Here is a 23,058-nt window from a genome sequence, read left to right on the forward strand (position 1 = left end):
GAAATAATCTGTCTGTAAACAATTGTTGGAAAAATTACTTGTGTCATGCACAAAGTAGATGTCCTAACCGACTTGCCAAAACTATAGTTTGTTAACAAGAAATTTGTGGAGTGGTTGAAAAACGAGTTTTAATGACTCCAACCTAAGTATGTAAATTTCCGACTTCAACTGTATATATAAAAATTTGCTAGCTAGCTAACGTTATAGTATTCACTAGCTAGCACAGCATAGCTAGCTAGCTAAGGACACTGCACTAACTTGGCAGCTAACACAGGCTGCGATTTCATGGAAACTAGCTAATCCATTGTGATTTAATTATAATGACAATACCAGCTACAGTTAGCTAGCTTGGAGGAAGTATATAGTGTTGTGTGCATTGCGTCTGTGCACTTAGCTGGCTACCATCCCTTAGCCTACATTGCATATGAAGTGTGACTCATCAGAGAAAATGCCCTCTTGTTTTCTTTTTTTCCTGTTCCCTCCCCCACGTGGGGGTTTGTGCTCTCTGATTGGCTCAAAGTCAAGTTGTTGTCCGCTGACAAGCATTGCGATTCTACAAGTAGAATCAATATAGGTTCGTCACTACCGGTTTGGCACGCAAGCATGTACCACTTTTGTTCTAGCAAGAGAAGGAATAGCCTCCCACTGTGATAAGTAGCTGTCGGCAGTGAGCTTCTTTAGTGTGTTTCATGCTTTACAGTACACACACATATACACAGAGTATACCAAACATTAGGAACACCTTCCTAATAATGAGTTGCACACATACACAATCCGTGTCTCAATTGTCTCAAGGCAACGGAAGAAGAAAAAAAAAAGACATCCTCCCCTTCATCTACACTGATTGAAGTGGATTTAACAAGTGACATCAATAAGGGATCGTATCTTTCACCTGGATTCACCTGGTCAGTCTTTGTCATGGAAAGAGCGGGTGTTCTTAATGTTCTGTTTGTTTACAGCAGGTCATTTCATAGGGAACTGTCGGAACTGTCGGAACTGTCGGAATTGTCGGAACTGTCGGAACTGTCGGAACTGTCGGAACTGTCGGAACTGTCGGAACTGTCGGAACTGTCGGAGGTACTCTGGTATTGTTGCATCACAAACGTGTTTAGAACAGTGGCGGTCGGTGCCGTTGAAGATGAGGGAGGACAATTTTTTTTAAAAATGAGAATGGCCTTATTTCTATGACAGCATATTGGATGACTGTCGTTCATATTCCATTCACCCAGTTCAATGTAACAGCGATAGGTTTTTCCTGTACCCATCATGAGATCGCCACAACCTAGCCTATGAATTAAAGTTTCCAACGTAGATGCACGTAGAGAGTAAATTTGAGTAATGAATGGGACAGACATTGACACATTCAATACCGCCTTGCACAATCTCGCCTGCATCTAGCTGATCTAGGGTGTAATCATCAGTCCAACAGTTGCAAACGAGAGTTTCGTTCCGTTTGTTTCCGTTTAAGAAACGTTTTTTCAACTTATCGGCGAAACGAATACACCCCTGTTCACACGCAAATACAGTTCACTTTCATATAGAGTGCCACAGTATGAGTCATAATACCCATAAAACCTAGCGGTCAAACGGGGAAATGGGTCCAATCGTTTTTTCACCATTTATTTTTAGGGGATTTTTAGAAACACTTCAAATAAGGGGCTGTGTTTCGTATAGGCATACCCTGGTGTGACGTTTCGATCACCGCGTAAATCTCTCTCGGACAAGGCAACTTTTTGTTTAGTATAGTTTTATATAAAAAGGTTAACATTTGTTTATTTTTTCACAATTTTAATTTTTATGATATTCACTGAGGAGGATGGTCCTCCCCTTCCTCCTCTGAGGAGCCTCCACTGGTTGAGAATAAAGGAGCCAACATGGCGTCCATTTTAAAACCTGGCCCAACTCTCTTAACGTGTGACTCTGCATACACCTACTGTACATCAGCCCTTAACGTGAAATAATAATAATAATAATATGCCATTTAGCAGACGCTTTTATCCAAAGCGACTTACAGTCATGCGTGCATACATTTTTTTTTGTGTATGGGTGGTCCCGGGGATCGAACCCACTACCTTGGCGTTACAAGCGCCGTGCTCTACCAGCTGAGCTACAGAGGACCACAAAGGGCGATATGTTCCACCACACCCATCACAACGCTGCCAAAATTAGAGACAGTTTTATATAATTAGTGAGAATTAGATTGGGACACTCCTCAACACACCTCAGACTGTGTCCCACTTGTTGACTCGACACAGAAACAAATCCTCTCAACTAGGGGTAAAACTAAGCCTAAATATTTGGACTGTAGGGAAACCCAGTCTGGCTGGCCGGCCGGCCGCGGTGGGTGGAGCAGCATCACACTCATTACAAACTCCTAGGCTGCATTCCAAATGGCACCCTATCCCCTATATAGTGCACTACTTTTAACCAGGGTCCAGGTCACATGTAGTGCACTCTATGGGGAATAGGGTGCCATTTGGAAAACAACCATTACAAGCTCCTGCTGCAGTTAGCTCATCTGGGGGGGATTTTCATGTTTCAAACAGAGCACCTGTAAGGTACTGTACTGTGTGGTAAAGTTAGTTCATCTGAGCATGGTAAAGGAGGAAAACGGTGGATTAAATAAAAAACAGTCACGGCGTATTGTTCATCACACAGTCAAAAGCTAAAGGCCACCCTTTGGTGGACCTGACTTCTGGATTTGACCACTTTTTTTCCCTTTTATTTTGTCTCTGAAGTAAAGAAAACGTGCTTTGCTTTTTAAAAAATGTTTTTAAGAGAATTCTCTTCCGTCTGCAGTCTCTGTTTAAGTGGACAGTAGAGGATCAATCTGGTGTAGGTTGGGCTCACCACATAGAGTACGTCCTAAATGCCACCCTATTCCCTATATAGTGCACTACTTCTGACCAGGGCCATTGTATAAAGTAGTGGACTATAAACAGAATAGGGTACCATTTGTTGCTCATCACACCACAGTCTCTGTGTTGGGGTTAGCTAACGTCAGCCAGTTACCTCTCTGTCGTCCTCTAACTCATCGATTGTCAGCGCCTTCTCTCAACACCTCCTAAGGTAAATATACATCACGTTGATCTATCTGTTTATCTGTTGTTTATCTGTTTATCAATCGTTAAGCTGTTTATCTGTTGTTTATTTGTTGTTCATCTGTTTATCTGTTGTTTATCTGTTGTTTATCTGTTGTTTATCTGTTGTTAGTCTGTTGTTAGTCTGTTGTTGATCTGTATCTGTTGTTTATATGTGTGACGAGGTGTGAAAGAAGGAGTCAGGTTCAGGAGGTAAAATACCGAAGTCCAGAGTTTAATACGTTTGCATAAATCAAACGCCCCAAGCATCAAACGAAACTGTACAAGGGAAAACATCCACCTTGGCAATGACACAGTGAAATGTAGCTCAACCGAGCTACACGCTCTCACAACAAAACAATCACTCACAAAGACAAGGGGAACATAGGGAACACTAATACACATACTAATTAGGGGAATGAGCACCAGGTGTGTGTTGACAAGACATGACAAGTAGAGTGATGAGAATGGGATCGGCAGTAGCTAGTACTCCGGTGACGACGAACGCCGAAAGCCTGCCCAAACCAGGAGGGGGGGCAGCCTCGGCGGATGTCGTGACAGTACCACCGCCCCCCCGACGCGCGGCTCCAGCAGTGCGTCAACCCCGGCTTCGGGGACGGCCAGGAGGACGTGGAGCAGGGCGAGTCGGATGGCGACGGTGGAAATTCCTCAACAGGGAGGGATCGAGGATGTCCTCCACCTTGGGACCCAGCACCGTTCCTCCGGACCGTACCCCTCCCACTCCACGAGATACTGAAGGCCCCCCACCCGACGCCTTGCATCCAGGATGGAACGGACCGAGTACGTCGGGGCCCCCTCAATGTCCAGAGGAGGTGGAGGAACCTCCCGTACCTCAGACTCCTGGAGCGGAGTCTGAGCTACCACCGGCCTGAGGAGAGACACATGAAACGAGGGGTTAATACGGTAATCAGGGGGGAGTAACAACCTGTATGTCACCTCGTTTATTCTCCTCAGGACTTTAAACGGCCCCAGGCGGGCTCAGCTTCCGGCAGTGCAGGCGGAGGGGCAGATTCCGGGTCGAGAGCCAGATCCGTTCCCCCGGTACAAACACTGGGGCCTCCCTGCGGTGGCGGTCAGCGTTGGCCTTCTGACGACGCACGACGCGCTGGAGGCGAACGTGGGCAGCATCCCAAGTCTCCTCCGCTCGCCGAAACCAGTCATCCACCGCGGGAGCCTCGGTCTGGCTCTGGTGCCACAGTGCCAGGACCGGTTGGTACCCCAAAACACATTGGATGGGTGTTAGGTTAGTGGAGGAGTGGCGGAGAGAGTTCTGAGCATATTCTGCCCATGGCAGGAACACCGACCACTCCCCCGGCCAGTCCTGACAGTAGGTCCGCAGGAACCTACCCACATCTTGATTCACCCTTTCCACCTGCCCATTGCTCTCAGGCTGACCGAGACCCCTAGACGTTCCATGAACGCCTTCCAGACTCTAGACGTGAACTGGGGACCTCGGTCGGATACTATATCCTCTGGTACCCCGTAATGCCGGAAGACGTGAGTAAACAGAGCCTCCGCAGTTTGTAGGGCCGTGGGGAGACCGGGCAGAGGAAGGAGGCGGCATGACTTTGAAAAGCGGTCCACAATGACCAGGATCATGGTGTTACCTTGGGAGGGGGGAAGATCAGTGAGAAAATCAATACTCAGGTGAGACCATGGTCGTTGTGGAACTGGTAAAGGTTGTAACTTACCAGCTGGGGGGTGCCTAGGTGCCTTACTCTGGGCGCACACTGAGCATGAGGAAACATACACCCTCACGTCCTTAGCCAAGGTAGGCCACCAGTACTTCTCGGTCAGGCAGCGCATTTTACGACCGATACCTGGATGACCAGAGGAAGATGACGTGTGTGCCCAGTAGATCAGACGATCACGGATAAGCGCAGGCACGTACTGCAGCCCAGCTGGACACTGCGGCAGAGATGGATCTGTGCGTAATGCCTGCGCTATATCTGCGTCCATCGCCCATACTACCGGCGCCACAATGCATGAGGCCGGGAGTACGGGGGTATTGTCTCTGGACCTCTCCTCTGTGTCATACAGCCGAGACAGTGCGTCTGCCTTCACGTTCTTCGTACCCGGAATGTATGAGAGTGTGAAATCTAACCGGGTGAAGAAGAGGGCCCACCTGGCCTGGCAAGGATTCAGCCTCCTCGCTGCCCGAATGTACTCCAGGTTACGGTGGTCTGTCCAGATGAAGCTGTGACCTTGCCAAAACCCTGAATAAACCTTTGATAGTAGTTGGCAAAGCCAAGGAAGCGCTGCACCTCCTTTACCGTGGTTGGAGTCGGCCAATTACGCACGGCTGCAATGCGGTCTCCCTCCATCTCCACACCTGTGGTGGTAATGCGATATCCGAGGAAGGAGATTGACTGCTGGAAAAACTCACACTTCTCTGCCTTGGCATAAAGATCATTTTCCAGCAGTCGGACCAGTACTTTGCGAACCAGGGACACATGCTCGGCGCGCGTAGCGGAATACACCAGGATGTCATCAATGTAGACCACCACACAACGACCAAGCATGTCTCCAAACACCTCGTTCACAAAGGACTGGAAAATGGATGGAGCATTCATCAAACCGTAGGGCATCACCAGGTATTCATAATGCCCCGAGGTTGTGCTGAATGCTGTTTTCCACTCATCCCCTTCCCGAATACGCACCAGGTTGTAGGCACTCCTGAGGTCTAATTTGGTGAAAAAACCGGCCCCATGCATTGACTCAATCACTGAAGGAATGAGGGGAAGAGGATAACTAAATCGTACCGTCACATTATTCAGTGGTCAATAATCAATGCACGGGCGTAAACCGCCATCTTTCTTCTTCACAAAGAAGAATCTCGAGGAGGCAGGTGAAGTGGAGGGACGTATATACCCCTGGCGCAGGGACTCGGTGACGTATATTTCCATAGCCTCCGTTTCAGCCTGCGACAGGGGATACACATGACTCCTGGGAGGTACAGCGTCTACCTTAAGGTTTATCGCGCAATCCCCCTCCCGATGAGGTGGTAATTTAGTCGCTTGCGTCCTGGAAAACGTGAGCGCCAGATCATGGTAATCAGGGGGAATGTGCACGGTGGGGGTACCGTCTGGACTTTCCACCGTGGTCGCACCAACGGAAACACCTAGACACCTACCCAGACACTCACGCGATCACCCCGTAAGAACCCTCTGCGGCCATGAGAAATTGGGGTTGTGAAGGGCTAACCACAGGATACCCAAGACTACAGGGTAAGCAGGAGACTCAATAATCATAAAGGTGATCTGCTCAACATGTGTCTCCTGCGTAATCATGATGACTGGTACAGTAACTTCCTTAACCAATCTGGACCCTAATGGTCGACTATCTAGTGCTCTGATGGGGAGTGGAATGGTTAGGGGAACCAATGAAATGCATTGATGGTGTGCAAATGCCCTGTCCATAAAATTCCCAGCTGCGCCTGAATCGACTAGTGCCTTACACTGGGAAACTAACAAGTGATCGGGAAAGGAGATAGATAAAGTACAGTGCGCCACAAAGGGCTCTGAACACGTTTGGGTGTTCGTTACCTGGGGTGATGCGTGAGTACCCTGCCTACCGCCTCCAGACCCAAAAGAACGTTGACTGCGACGTGAGGTGGATTGTCCCTTCGTGCCACCAGAGTGGCACTGTCGCTGTCCTCCTGCGCTCTCTCGACCAGTGGCTCCCCCAGCTCCATCTTCTCGGGGTCAGAGTCATCCGGAGTGGGAACGGGCAGACCCCTACCAGGACATCCTCTGGCTGCTAGCAGATTGTCCAGCCGGATGGCCATGTCTACCAGTTGGGAGAACGATAGCATGGCATCCTGGCAGGCTAGCTCCCGTTGGACGTCCTCCCTTAGGTGGCACCGGAAATGGTCTATCAGGGCCCGCTCGTTCCACCCGGACCCCGCTGCCAGCGTCCGGAACTCCAGCGCGTAGTCCTGAGCGGTCCTCGTCCCCTGCCTTAGATGAACCAGTCGTTCGCCCGCCTCTCGACCCTCAGGCGGGTGATCAAAAACTGCCCGAAAGAGGCAAGCAAACTCCCCGTAGTTCTCCAACGTGGTACCTCCCTCATTCCATACCGCGTTGGCCCACTCCAGGGCTCTCCCACAAAGGCAGGAAACGAGGACGGATACCTTCTCCCGTTCCCGGGGCTCCGGTCTGATGCTGGAGAAATACAACTCCAGTTGGAGTAGGAATCCCTTACATCGCGCTGCAGTCCCATCAAATGCCGGTGGCCGAGATATCTGGATCCCAGATGAAGCAGCAGAGCTGTGTCCAACCTGGTATCATGTAACCGATACAGTAATGCAGTAATACAGTGTACACCTGGGGGCGGTTTCCCAGACACAGATTAAGCCTAGTCCATGTTCAACTGATAATCAATGTTTGGGAAACCAGCCCCTAGTGTACAGGTGAGCTCCGGGGTGAAGTTTCCCCTCCCATCAGCTTCCCCTCCCCCAATCCTAAATTTAACCATTTGTGGGTAAAATGCTAAACTTGCCCAGTATCAGCGTCTAGGGGTGACTTCACCCTGCACCGTACAGGTTTATACCACTGACCACAGGGTTAACCAAGGCTGCCTCCCAAATGGAGCCCTATTCCCTATATAGTGCACTACTTTGAAATAAACCCAGTCCTCAACCCTCAGAGACAGTTTCCCAGACACAGATTAAGCCTAACCCTGGACTAAAACAACTTTTTCAGCTGAGATTCTCCACTGACCATGCTTTTTAGTCCAGAACTAAACTTAATCTGTGTCCGGGAAACTGGCCATCAGTGTTTCATGTATGCTGCGGCTCAGATTTGATCACTGACAATTAATATAAACATTAGAGAAGCCTATGAATATAAAAAAATGTAGTAAATTACCTTTGAATTCTGATATGGTTTGTATAATATAGCTGGTTCATATAATCCAGCTGGTTCATATAATCCAGCTGGTTCATATAGTACAGCTGGTTCATATAATACAGCTGGTTCATATAATCCAGCTGGTTCGTATAATACAGCTGGTTCATATAATACAGCTGGTTCGTATAATACAGCTGGTTCATATAATACAGCTGGTTCGTATAATACAGCTGGTTCATATAGCTGGTTCATATAATGCAGCTGGTTCATATGATCCAGCTGGTTCATATAATACAGTTGGTTCATATAATACAGCTGGTTCATATAATACAGCTGGTTTATATAATCCAGCTGGTTCGTATAATACAGTTGGTTCATATAATCCAGCTGATTCATATAATACAGCTGGTTCATATAATAAAGCTGGTTCATATAATAGAGCTGGTTCATATAATACAGCTGGTTCATATAATACAGCTGGTTCATATAATAGAGCTGGTTCATATAATAGAGCTGGTTCATATAATAGAGCTGGTTCATATAATCCAGCTGGTTCATATAATCCAGCTGGTTCATACAGCTGGTTCATATAATGCAGCTGGTTCATATGATCCAGCTGGTTCATATAATACAGTTGGCTCATATAATACAGCTGATTCATACAGCTGGTTCATATAATCCAGCTGGTTCTTATAATCCAGTTGGCTCATATAATACAGCTGATTCATACAGATGGTTCATATAATCCAGCTGGTTCATGTAATACAGCTGGTTCATATAATACAGCTGGTTCATATAATAGAGCTGGTTCATATAATAGAGCTGGTTCATATAATAGAGCTGGTTCATATAATCCAGCTGGTTCATATAATCCAGCTGGTTCATACAGCTGGTTCATATAATGCAGCTGGTTCATATGATCCAGCTGGTTCATGTAATACAGTTGGCTCATATAATACAGCTGATTCATACAGCTGGTTCATATAATCCAGCTGGTTCTTATAATCCAGCTGGTTTTTATAAAACAGCTGGTTCATATAATACAGCTGGTTCATATAATACAGCTGGTTCATATAATACAGCTGGTTCATACTGCTGGTTCATATAATACAGCTGGTTCATATAATACAGCTGGTTCATACTGCTGGTTCATATAATACAGCTTTATCATATAATACAGCTGGTTCATATAATACAATGGTCCTAACTTGATGAGAGTACCAGAGAATGTGTGAATAAAACATCTATGTACAAAATGTTTATTTGTGCAAGACTGCCCTCTGTAGTTTTACTATGATTAATGAAGATTATTGGTTTGATCCTGACCGGATCAACAACTGGAATTATTCATTTCAACATCAGTTTGTACTTTTAAGATAATGGAATTTATAATAAGTTTTTCTGTTAGCAATTAGATTGCACTTGCATGTTTTGTCAGAAGGTAACTATTATCTAATAACTTTTGAAACAATGGTGTCACCAAAGCTGTATGGTATTCAGTAGATACGTTTTAGCTCATTGTCATACATTACCAGCTCAAAACCAAAATGACAGTAACTGTGGCCATTTGCAAGACAATTCATTGTTATCCAAAATTCCAAAATCATCGTACATACACACACACATACATACACACACACACAAACACACACACACACCAGGTTACACTCATCACACAGAGACAGTATCTACCACACAGAGACAGTAACTACCACACAGAGACAGTAACTACCACACAGAGACAGTAACTACCACACAGAGACAGTATCTACCACAAAGAGACAGTAACTACCACACAGAGACAGTAACTACCACACAGAGACAGTAACTACCACACAGGGACAGTAACTACCACACAGGGACAGTATCTACCACACAGGGACAGTATCTACCACACAGAGACAGTATATACCACAGAGACAGTATCTACCACACAGGGACAGTATCTACCACACAGAGACAGTATCTACCACACAGAGACAGTAACTACCACACAGGGACAGTAACTACCACACAGAGACAGTAACTACCACACAGGGACAGTAACTACCACACAGGGACAGTATCTACCACACAGGGACAGTATCTACCACACAGAGACAGTATATACCACAGAGACAGTATCTACCACACAGGGACAGTATCTACCACACAGAGACAGTAACTACCACACAGGGACAGTATCTACCACACAGAGACAGTATCTACCACACAGAGACAGTAACTGTTCTAGTGCCCTCGCCAATTCGTTGATACATATGTTGAAGATGGTGGAGCTTAAACTGCATCCCTGTCTCACCCCACGGCCCTGTGGAAAGAAATGTGTGTGTTTTTGCCTATTATAACCACACACTTGCTGTTTGTGTACATGGATTTTATAATGTTGTATGTTTTTCCCCCAACACCACTTTCCATCAATTTGTATAGCAGACCCTCATGACAAATTGAGTCAAAAGCTTTTTTGAAACCAACAAAGCATGAGGAGACTTTGCCTTTGTTTGTCACAGCGTAACGTGAAGTCCAAAGGGCTATACACACACCAGCCGAACAGGAACAAGATCCCACAATACACAGTAGGCAACAGGCTACCTAAGGATGATCCCCAATCAGAGACAATGAGCGACAGCTGCCTCTGATTGGGAATCATACCCGGCCAGACATAGAAATAGAATAACTAGAACCTAAACATAGAAAATATAACATAGATTTACACACCCTGACTCAACAAACAAGAGTTCTATAGGTCAGGGCGTGACAGTACACCCCCCCCCCCCCCCACCCCCAAAAGGTGTAGACTCCGGCCGCACAAACCTGACATAACAGGGGTGGGTCCGGGTGGGCTTCCCGCTTCGGTGGCGGCTCCGGCTCCGGGCGTGACGTCTTCTCCCTTGCTGCTCCGCGTTGAGGTCCAGACCGGTCCAGGGGTACAACGCAGAGCTTCCCCTCTCAGTCCTCCCACGATGCACCGATCCCTGTCTGGACCCTAGTGTGGGAGACCCCGAACCTGGAGAGGGGCTGACATCTGGACCCGGAGTAGAGCCGCTAACCGGAGCTGAACTACATCCCGGTGGAGCGGACTGCTCTGGCTCTGGGAATGGAGCCGCTGACCGGAGTTGGACTAGGCACCGGTGGAGCGGACTACTCTGGCTCCGGAATGGAGCAGCTGAGCGGAGCTGGATTGGGCACCGGTGGAGCGGGCTGCTCTGGCTCCGGAGTGGAGCAACCGACCGGAGCTGGATCAGGCACCGGTGGAGCGGATTGCTCTGGCTCCAGAGTGGAGCCGCTGACGGGAGCTGGACTTGACACCGGTGGAGCAGACTGTTCTAACTCCGGATTAGAGCCGCTGACCGGAGCTGGACTGGGCACCGGTGGAGCGGACTGCTCTGGCTCCGGAGTGGAGCCGCTGACTGGAGCTGGACTAGGCACCGGTGGAGCGGACTGTTCTGACTCCGGAGTGGAGCAGCACCGGTGGAATGGGCCGGGCCGGACTGGGGACACGCACCACTGGTCTGGTGCGGGGAGCAGGAACGGGCCGGGCCGGACTGGGGACACGCACCACTGGTCTGATGCGAGGACCAGGCATGGGCCGTACCGGGCTGGCGACACGCACCACTGGTTTGGTGCGAGGAGCAGGTACGGGCCGTACCGGACTGGGAACACGAACCACTGGCCTGGTGTGGGGAGCAGGTACGGGGCGTACCGGGCTGGCGACACGCACCACTGGTTTGGTGAGGGGAGTAGGTACGGGCCGTACCGGACTGGATGCACGCACCACAGGTTTGGTGCAAGGAGAAGGTACGGGCCGTACCGGACTGGATACACGCACCACTGGTTTGGTGCGGGGAGCAGGCACGGGCCGTGCCGGACTGGAGACACGCACCACTGGTTTGGTGCGGGGAGCAGAACAGGCCGTACCGGACTGGGAACACGCACCACTGGCTTGGTGTGAGGAGCAGGCACGAGGCGTACCGGACTGGGAACCGGAGCTGGATGTCTACGACTGTACCAGTCCTTCTCTCTCCGCGCCCAATCCTCCTCCAGTGAAGACTCCTCCGGGAGCCCCCACTAGTTAGGGAACAGAAACTCATCGTCGTCGTCATCCTCCGACTCATCAGTGTAAAACTGTTCCCATTCCTGTTCCTGGTCGTAGGGACTCCAACTGGAACCCCACCGGGTGCAGTGGTCGGGGCTCTTCTCTCTCGATCCCCGACCACCCCTTTAGCCCCCCAAAATTGTTTTATTGGGGCTGCCTCTCGGGCTTCCTCCTCGGCCGGCGCCATCGGTGTTGCCGTTGCTCCTCTCCTACCCGGGCTTCCTCTGTCCGTTCCCAAAGACGCCGATCCATCCCAGCCTGGATCTCCTCCCATGTCCAAGATCCCTTACCATCCAGGATCTCCTCCTATGTCCAGGATGTCTGCTCCTGGCCACGCTGCTTGGTCCTCGTTTGGTGGGATCTTCTGTCACAAACGTTGAGAGACGGGTCGGACCAAGGTGCAGCGTGAAAAGCGTACATGTTTATTACCTCAATAAACATACAAGAAACCACTTAACGTGAAGTCCAAAGGGCTATACACATACCAGCCGAACAGGAACAAGATCCCACAATACACAGTAGGCAACAGGCTACCTAAGTATGATCCCCAATCAGAGACAATGAGCGACAGCTGCCTCTGATTGGGAATCATACCCGGCCAGACATAGAAATAGAATAACTAGAACCTAAACATAGAATATATAACATAGATTTCCACACCCTGACTCAACAAACAAGAGTTCTATAGGTCAGGGCGTGACATTGTTTTGGTTTGCCTGTTCGTCAATTAGGGTGTGCAGGGTGAATACGTGGTCTGTCGTACGGTATTTGGTAAAAAGCCAATTTGACATTTGCTCAGTACATTGTTTTCACTGAGGAAATGAACTAGTCTGCTGTTAATGATAATGCAAAGGATTTTCCCAAGGTTGCTGTTGTCACGATCGTCGGTAAGAGATGAGGACCAAGGCGCAGCGTTGCAGAGGAACATACTCTTTATTAGTGATACACAACCAAAACAACAAAACGATAGCGTGACAGTTAACGGTCTAACACAAACCAACTAGAACAAGATCCCACAACTATTGTGGGAAAAACAGCTTCTATAAATATGGCTCCCAATCAGAGACAACCAGCAACAGCTGACACTCGTTGCCTCTGATTGGGAACCACTCTGGCCAACACAGAAATACAACACATAGATCTACACATCCTGGCTCAACATAACAGTGTCCCCAGAGCCAGGGCGTGACAGCTGTTGACGCATATCCCACGGTAGTTATTGGGGTCAAATTTGTCTCCACTTTTGTGGATTGGGGTGATCAGTCCTTGGTTCCAAATATTGGGGAAGATGCCAGAGCTAAGGATGATGTTAAAGAGTTTAAGTATAGCTAATTGAAATTTGTGGTCTGTATATTTTATCATTTCATTGAGGATACCATCAACACCACAGGCCTTTTTGGGTTGGAGGGTTTGTGTTTTGTCCTGTAGTTCATTCAATGTAATTGGAGAATCCAGTGGGTTCTGGTAGTCTTTAAATCAAATCAAATCAATTTTTATTGGCCACAAGCGCCAAATACAACAGGTGCAGACATTACAGTGAAATGCTTACTTACAGCCCTTAACCAACAGTGCATTTATTTTTCATAAGAAAAGTAAAATAAAACAACAACAAAAAAGTGTTGAGAAAAAAAGAGCAGAAGTAAAATAAAATAACAGTAGGGAGGCTATATATACAGGGGGGTAACGGTGCAGAGTCAATGTGCGGGGGCACCGGCTAGTTGAGGTAGTTGAAGTAATATGTACATGTGGGTAGAGTTAAAGTGACTATGCATAAATAATTAACAGAGTAGCAACAGCGTAAAAAGATGGGGTGGGGGGAAGTGCAAATAGTCCAGGTAGCCATGATTAGCTGTTCAGGAGTCTTATGGCATGGGGGTAGAAGCTGTTGAGAAGTATTTTGGACCTAGACTTGGCACTCCGGTACCGCTTGCCGTGCGGTAGCAGAGAGAACAGTCTATGACTAGGGTGGCTGGAGTCTTTGACCATTTTGAGGGCCTTCCTCTGACACCGCCTGGTATAGAGGTCCTGGATGGCAGGAAGCTTGGCCCCAGTGATGTACTGGGCCGTACGCACTACCCTCTGTAGTGCCTTGCGGTCGGAGGCCGAGCAGTTGCCATACCAGGCGGTGATGATAGTTGATTCTAAGATTTGCATTTGATCATGTATATTTTTTTGCTGTTTGTTCTCTGTTATAGGGCCAAAAAGATTGGAGAAGTGGTTTACCCATACATCTCCATTTTGGATAGATAGCTCTTCGTGTTGTTGTTTGTTTAGTGTTTTTGTCACGATCGTCTTCAAAAGGAGCAGACCAATATGCAGCGTGTTGAGCGAACATGATGACTTTATTAAATTAAAGCAACCACGAAAACAACAAATGACGATAGTGAAGTCCACGATTACAATGACCGTCAAGGAACATGGAACAAAAACCCACAACACCCAAAGGAAAACATACAGATAAATATGGCTCCCAATCAGAGATAACGAGCCGACAGCTGACACTCGTTACCTCCGATTGGGAGTCACATGACTACACAAGAATTAACCACAACCACACACACCCAAATGAACACACCCTATTCCCAACCTAACCAAAACAAACCCCAACAAAACGAATACACCCTGGCTCAAATACAAGTCCCGGAGCCAGAGTGTTACAGTACCCCCCCCTAAAGGCGCGGACTGCGACCGCGCCTCAACTAGGGCTAACCAAGGGAGGGCTGGGTGGGCATACCTCTTCGGCGGTGGTTCTGGCTCTGGTCGTGGTCCCCACCCCACCATAGTCACTACCCGCTTTCGTAGCCTCCTCCAACTGAACCCCACCGGCCTAAGGGGCAGCACCGGACTAAGAGGTAGCACCGGACTAAGGGGTAGCACCGGACTAAGGGGCAGCACCGAGCTAAGGGGCAGCACCGGACTAAGGAGCAGCACCGGACTGAATGGCGGATCCTGGCTGGCTGGCTCTGGCGGATCCTGGCTGGCTGGCGGATCCTGGCTGGACGGCTCTGGCGGATCCCGGCTGGACGGCTCTGGCGGATCCTGGCTGGACGGCTCTGGCGGATCCCGGCTGGACGGCTCTGGCGGATCCCGGCTGGACGGCTCTGGCGGATCCCGGCTGGACGGCTCTGGCGGATCCCGGCTGGACGGCTCATGGCTGGCTGACGGATCTGGCTGCTCATGGCTGGCTGACGGATCTGGCTGCTCATGGCTGGCTGACGGATCTGGCTGCTCATGGCTGGCTGACGGATCTGGCTGCTCATGGCTGGCTGACGGATCTGGCTGCTCATGGCTGGCTGACGGATCTGGCTGCTCATGGCTGGCTGACGGATCTGGCTGCTCATGGCTGGCTGACGGCTCTGGCTGGTCCTGTCTGGCGGAAGGCTCTGGCTGATCCTGTCTGGCGGAAGGCTCTGGCTGATCCTGTCTGGCGGAAGGCTCTGGCTGATCCTGTCTGGCGGAAGGCTCTGGCTGATCCTGTCTGGCGGAAGGCTCTAGCGGCTCCTGCCTGGCGGAAGGCTCTGGCTGATCCTGTCTGGCGGAAGGCTCTGAAGGCTCATGGCAGACGGCCAGTTCATGCAGCGCTCGGCAGACTGACAGTTCAGACGGCGTTGGGCAGACGGGCAGTTCAGGCACCGTTGGGCAGACGGGCAGTTCAGTCGCCGTTGGGCAGACGGCAGACTCTGGCCGGCCGAGACGCACTATAGGCCTGGTGCGTGGTGCCGGAACTGGTGGTCCGGGCTGAGGACACGCATCTCATGGCTAGTGCGGGGAGCAGCAACAGGACGCACAGGACTCTGGGGACACACAGGAGGCTTGGTGCGTGGTGTAGGCACTGGTGGTACTGGGCTGGAGCGGGGAGGTGGTGCCGGAAATACCGGACCGTGCAGGCTTACTGGCTCCCTTGAGCACTGAGCCTGCCCAACCTTACCTGGTTGTATGCTCCCCGTCGCCCGACCAGTACGGGAAGGAGGAATAACCCGCACCGGGCTATGTAGGCGAACCGGGGACACCATGCGTAAGGCTGGTGCCATGTAAGCCGGCCCGAGGAGACGCACTGGTGGCCTGATGCGTTGGGCCGGCTTCATGACATCCGGCTCAACGCTCAATCTAGCCCGGCCGATACGTGGAGTTGGAATGTACCGAACCGGGCTATGCACGCGTACAGGAGACACCATGCGCTCTACTGCGTAACACGGTGTCTGCCCGTACTCTCGCTCTCCACGGTAAGTACAGGGAGTAGGCGCAGGTCTCCTACCTGACTTCGCCACACTCCCTTTAAGGCCCCCCCCAAGAAATTCTTGGCTAGTGCTCACGGGCTTCCAGCCTTGCCTCCGTGCTGCCTCCTCATATTGCCTCCTCTCGGCTTTAGCTGCCTCCAGCTCTTCACGAGGACGGCGATATTCTCCCGGTTGTGCCCAAGGACCCTTTCCATCCAGTATCTCCTCCCATGTCCATGAATCCTGTGTAGGTTGGTCCTGTTGCCGCTTGACACGCCGCTTGGTCCTAGAATGGTGGGTTTTTCTGTCACGATCGTCTTCAAAAGGAGCAGACCAATATGCAGCGTGTTGAGCGAACATGATGACTTTATTAAATTAAAGCAACCACGAAAACAACAAATGACGATAGTGAAGTCCACGATTACAATGACCGTCAAGGAACATGGAACAAAAACCCACAACACCCAAAGGAAAACATACAGATAAATATGGCTCCCAATCAGAGATAACGAGCCGACAGCTGACACTCGTTACCTCCGATTGGGAGTCACATGACTACACAAGAATTAACCACAACCACACACACCCAAATGAACACACCCTATTCCCAACCTAACCAAAACAAACCCCAACAAAACGAATACACCCTGGCTCAAATACAAGTCCCGGAGCCAGAGTGTTACAGTTTTCCAATTTTCCCAGAAGTGGTTAGAGTCTATGGATTCTTCAATTTCATTGAGATGATTTCTGACATGCTGTTCCTTCTTTTTCCGTAGTGTATTGTTTTAGTGATTCACCATAGTGAAGGCGTAGGCTCAGGTTTTCTGGGTCTCTATGTTTTTGGTCGGATAGGTTTCTCAATTTCTTTCTTAGGTTTTTGCATTCTTCATCAAACCATTTATCACTGTTGTTACTTTTCTTTGGTTTTCTGTTAGAGATTTTTAGATTTGATAGGGAAGCTAAGAGGTCAAATATACTGTTTAGGTTTTCTACTGCCAAGTTTACACCTTCACTATTACAGTGGAACATTTTGTCCAGGAAGTTGTCTAGAATGGATTGAATTAGTTGTTGCCTAATTGTTTTTTGGTAGGTTTCAACACTACTTTCCTTCCATCTATAGCATTTCTTAATATTATTCAGTTCCTTTGGCTTTGATGCCTCATGATTGAGTATTGCTCTGTTCAAGTAGACTGTGATTTTGCTGTGGTCTGATAGGGGTGTCAGTGGGCTGACTGTGAACGCTCTGAGAGACTCTGGGTTGAGGTCAGTGATAAAGTAGTCTACAGTACTACTGCCAAGAGATGAGCTATAGGTGTACCTACCATAGGAGTCCCCTCGAAGCCTACCATTGACTATGTACATACCCAAACCCATTTTTGTTGGTTATGTTGTCGTAGTTGTGCCTAGGGGGGCATATGGGGGAGGGAATGCTCTCTCCTCCAGGTAGGTGTTTGTCCCCCTGTGTGCTGAGGGTGTCAGGTTCTTGTCCAGTTCTGGCATTTAGGTCGCCACAGACTAGTACATGTCCCTGGGTCTGGAAATGATTGATTTCCCCCTCCAGGATGGAGAAGCTGTCTTCATTAAAGTATGGGGATTCTAATGGGGGGATATAGGTAGCACATAGGAGGACATTTTTCTCTGTTGAGATAATTTCCTTTTGAATTTCTAACCAAATGTAAAATGTTCCTGTTTTGATTAATTTAACAGAGTGAGTTAGGTCTGCTCTATACCAAATTAGCATACCCCCTGAGTCCCTTCCCTGTTTCACACCTGGTAGTTTGGTGGATGGGACTACCAGCTCTCTGTAACCTAGAGGGCAACCAGTGGGTCCGTCTCCTCTATACCATGTTTCCTGTAGGATGACAATGTCTGTATTTCCCCTAGGTACAGATCTAGGATCAGCTTCACTTCCCCTAATCCTAAACTTAACCATTAGAGGGAAAATGCAAAACTGACCCAAGATCAGCATCTAGGGACAACTTCACCCTAAGTGCTTAGGGTCGTACAGTAAGACTTGATGCATTTGCATGTATTCACCACTAGAGGACAGCAGTACTGTAGAATCCCACCACTGATTGACCAGCATGACCAGCTCAGAACACTGTACTGCTCTGGTCAAAAGTAGTGCACTATATTGGGAATAGGGATATGGGCTCTGGTCAAAAGTAGTGCACTATATCGGGAATAGGGTTATGGGCTCTGGTCAAAAGTAGTGTACCATATAGGGAATAGGGTGCCATTTGAAATGCAGTCACACGGTAGAGAACACTGTCCTGCTGGTTTGTTGTTCTCACGTCTTACTGAACCAAGAAGAACATGTTTCTAAATTCTCTGAACACGTCTTACTGAACCAAGAAGAACCTGTTTCTAAGTTCTCTGAACACGTCTTACTGAACCAAGAAGAACCTGTATCTAAGTTCTCTGAACACGTCTTACTGAACCAAGAAGAACCTGTTTCTAAGTTCTCTGAACACGTCTTACTGAACCAAGAAGAACCTGTTTCTAAGTTCTCTGAACACGTCTTACTGAACCAAGAAGAACCTGTTTCTAAGTTCTCTGTTACACTTATTCATTAATTATTTATCATAAAAACATTTTCAAAATCCTCCATTCTTTGTATTTACACGGTTTAAACTGACCACAAAGTGACTGATGTGTTGTTGAGAGAGAGAGAGAGAGAGAGAGAGAGAGAGAGAGAGGAGGAGAGAGAGCGAGAGCGAGAGAGAGAGAGAGAGAGAGAGAGAGAGAGAGCGAGAGAGAGAGAGAGAGAGAGAGAGAGAGAGAGAGAGAGAGAGAGAGAGAGAGAGAGAGAGAGAGAGAGAGAGAGAGAGAGAGAGAGAGAGAGAGAGAGAGTGGTGGTGTGTAGGCTAGTAAGGGACTGTGTGAAGTTTTTGTTTTTGTTTTGTTGTTAAGTATATCCACTTTACTGTAAGGCTTTACTGAAGTGACCACCGGTATGTTAGGCTAGGACGTGACCACCGGTATGTTAGGCTAGGACGTGACCACCGGTATGTTAGGCTAGGAAGTGACCACCGGTATGTTAGGCTAGGACGTGACCACCGGTATGTTAGGCTAGGACGTGACCACCGGTATGTTAGGCTAGGACGTGACCACCGGTATGTTAGGCTAGGACGTGACCACCGGTATGTCAGGCTAGGACGTGACCACCGGTATGTTAGGCTAGGATGTGACCACCGGTATGTTAGGCTAGGACGTGACCACCGGTATGTTAGGCTAGGACGTGACCACCGGTATGTTAGGCTAGGACGTGACCACCGGTATGTCAGGTTAGGACGTGACCACCGGTATGTTAGGCTAGGACGTGACCACCGGTATGTTAGGCTAGGACGTGACCACCGGTATGTTAGGCTAGGACGTGACCACCGGTATGTTAGGCTAGGACGTGACCACCGGTATGTCAGGCTAGGAAGTGACCACCGGTATGTTAGGCTAGGACGTGACCACCGGTATGTCAGGCTAGGACGTGACCACCGGTATGTGAAGTCGAGCATGCAAAAGCCAAGCCTTCCATACCAGGATTGCCTGTCTGGCTCTTACCACATGGGGATAATGTTCTTATTAGATATTGAAGAAGCAGAGTAAATATTATTGGTCATGAAATGGAGAGAGAAAGCAAGAAACTGACTTTTAGTTTTTCTTCAATTTATCCTGTACACTGATGGCAGGAGAGAGAGAGGTAGTGTGGTGTGTGAGAGAGAGAGAGAGAGAGAGAGAGAGAGAGAGAGAGAGAGAGAGAGAGAGAGAGAGAGAGAGAGAGAGAGAGAGAGAGAGAGAGAGGAGTGAGAGAAGTAAAGAGAGAGAGAGAGAGAGAGAGAGAGAGAGAGAGAGAGAGAGAGAGAGAGAGAGAGAGAGAAGGAGTGAGAGAAGTAAAGAGAGAGAGAGAGAGAAAGAGAGGGTGATGGAGAGATGATAGCAGCTGAGCTAGGCTCAATGCCCTGGTTCCAAATGGCACCCTATCCCCTATTTAGTGCACTATGAGCCTGTGGGGCCTGGTCAAAAGTAGTGCACTATATAGGGGATAGGGTGCCATTCGGGACGTAGTGGGTAGAGGGGTTCTCTCTCCTCCCTGGGATTCCCATGACCTAATCTCTTTCCCAAGGAACACAGACACACACACACATACACACACACACACACTACCTCCCTCCACTACATTTCTCACATACACACTTGGAGAAGCCAGAACATTAGAAACCTGACCTCTGTACATATAAACAGTCTCCGGCAGTGTGTTTAGGTTAGCTGTTGAGGAGTGGAGTAGTTTGTGTTGGAGGAGGAGTGTTGGAGGAGGAGTGTTGGAGGAGGAGGAGTGTTGGAGGAGGAGGAGTGTTGGAGGAGGAGTGTTGGAGGAGGAGTGTTGGAGGAGGAGTGTTGGAGGAGGAGTGTTGGTGGAGGAGGAGTGTTGGAGGAGGTGTGTTGGAGGAGGTGTGTTGGAGGAGGTGTGTTGGAGGAGGAGGAGTGTTGGAGGAGGAGTGTTGGAGGAGGAGTGTTGGAGGAGGAGTGTTGGAGGAGGAGGAGTGTTGGTGGAGGAGTGTTGGAGGAGGAGTGTTGGAGGAGGAGTGTTGGAGGAGGAGTGTTGGAGGAGGAGTGTTGGAGGAGGAGGAGTGTTGGAGGAGGTGTGTTGGAGGAGGTGTGTTGGAGGAGGAGTGTTGGAGGAGGAGTGTTGGAGGAGGAGTGTTGGAGGAGGAGTGTTGGAGGAGGAGGAGTGTTGGAGGAGGAGTGTTGGAGGAGGAGTGTTGGAGGAGGAGGAGTGTTGGAGGAGGTGTGTTGGAGGAGGTGTGTTGGAGGAGGTGTGTTGGAGGAGGAGTGTTGGAGGAGGAGTGTTGGAGGAGGAGTGTTGGAGGAGGAGGTGTTGGAGGAGGAGTGTTGGAGGAGGAGTGTTGGAGGAGGAGTGTTGGAGGAGGAGTGTTGGAGGAGGAGGAGTGTTGGAGGAGGAGTGTTGGAGGAGGAGTGTTGGAGGAGGAGGAGTGTTGGAGGAGGAGTGTTGGAGGAGGAGTGTTGGAGGAGGAGTGTTGGAGGAGGAGGAGTGTTGGAGGAGGAGTGTTGGAGGAGGAGTGTTGGAGGAGGTGTGTTGGAGGAGGTGTGTTGGAGGAGGAGTGTTGGAGCATAACCAATGCTTGGAGTTTGTCAAGATTTGTGGGTTTTTGTTTGTCCACCCACCTCTTGAGGATCGACCACAAGTTCTCAATGGGATTAAGGTCTGGGGAGTTTCCTGGACATGGACCCAAAATGTCGATGTTTTGTTCCCCGAGCCACTTAGTTATCACTTTTGCCTTATGGCAAGGTGCTCCATCATGCTGGAAAAGGCATTGGTCGTCACCAAACTGTTCTTGGATGGTTGGGAGAAGTTGCTCTCGGAGGATGTGTTGGTACCATTCTTTATTCATGGCTGTGTTCTTAGGCAAAATTGTGAGTGAGCCCACTCCCTTGGCTGAGAAGCAACCCCACACATGAATGGTCTCAGGATGCTTTACTGTTGGCATGACACAGGACTGATGGTAGCGCTCACCTTGTCTTCTCCGGACAAGGTGTTTTCCAGATGCCCCAAACAATCGGATAGGGGATTCATCAGAGAAAATGACTTTACCCCAGTCCTCAGCAGTCTAATCCCTGTACCTTTTGCAGAATATCAGTCTGTCCCTGATGTTTTTCCTGGAGAGAAGTGGCTTCTTTGCTTCCTTCTTGACACCAGGCCATTCTCCAAAAGTATTTGCCTCACTGTGCGTGCAGATGCACTCACACCTGCCTGCTGCCATTCCTGAGCAAGCTCTGCACTGGTGGTGCCCCGATCCCGCTGCTGAATCAACTTTAGGAGACGGTTCTGGCGCTTGCTGGACTTTCTTGGGCGCCCTGAAGCCTTCTTCACAACAATTGAACCTCTCTCCTTGAAGTTCTTGATGATCCGATAAATGGTTGATTTAGGTGCAATCTTACTAGCAGCAATATCCTTGCCTGTGAAGCCCTTTTTGTGCAAAGCAATGATGATGGCACGTGTTTCCTTGCAGGTAACCATGGTTAACAGAGGAAGAACAATGATTTCAAGCACCACCCTCCTTTTAAAGCTTCCAGTCTGTTATTCTAACTCAATCAGCATGATAGAGTGATCTCCAGCCTTGTCCCCGTCAACACTCTCACCTGTGTTAAAGAGAGAATCACTGACATGATGGCAGCTGGTCCTTTTGTGGCAAGGCTGAAATGCAGGGAAATGTTTTTTGGGGGATTAAGTTCATTTTCTGGCAAAAATGGACTGCAATTAATTGCAATTCATCTGATCACTCTTCATGACATTATGGAGTATATGCAAATTGCCATCATCAAAACTGAGGCAGCAGACTTTGTGAAAATTAGTATATTTGTCATTCTCAAAACTTTTGACCACGACTGTATATTGTGAAGGGAGTTAGTGTGTACTAAAGTGAAGGGAGTTAGTGTGTGTACTATAGTGAAGGGAGTTAGTGTGTACTATAGTGAAGGGAGTTAGTGTGTACTACAGTGAAGGGAGTTAGTGTGTGTACTACAGTGAAGGGAGTTAGTGTGTACTATAGTGAAGGGAGTTAGTGTGTACTATAGTGAAGGGAGTTAGTGTGTACTACAGTGAAGGGAGTTAGTGTGTACTATAGTGAAGGGAGTTAGTGTGTACTATAGTGAAGGGAGTTAGTGTGTGTACTATAGTAAAGGGAGTTAGTGTGTACTATAGTGAAGGGAGTTAGTGTGTACTATAGTGAAGGAAGTTAGTGTGTGTACTATAGTGAAGGGAGTTAGTGTGTACTATAGTG

At 48.8% G+C, this 23,058-nt stretch overlaps 1 protein-coding gene across 1 annotated transcript in view; it reads right to left on the reverse strand.

Moving 5' to 3' along the window:
• Positions 1 to 963: 963 nt before the first annotated feature.
• LOC311103285 (serine/threonine-protein kinase SMG1-like) overlaps positions 964 to 23,058 on the reverse strand; it is a gene marked incomplete at its 3' end in the record, with an annotated part of 109,363 nt that continues 87,268 nt past the window's right edge. Inside the window, exon 42 of the mRNA XM_084144818.1 lies at positions 964 to 1,068. Within this exon, the coding sequence (XP_084000944.1) occupies positions 964 to 1,068 (105 nt within the window). The remainder of the gene's footprint in view (positions 1,069 to 23,058) is intronic.

Source organism: Coregonus lavaretus (assembly GCF_964263955.1).
Source record: "Coregonus lavaretus genome assembly, chromosome: 28".
Lineage (NCBI taxonomy): Eukaryota > Metazoa > Chordata > Actinopteri > Salmoniformes > Salmonidae > Coregonus > Coregonus lavaretus.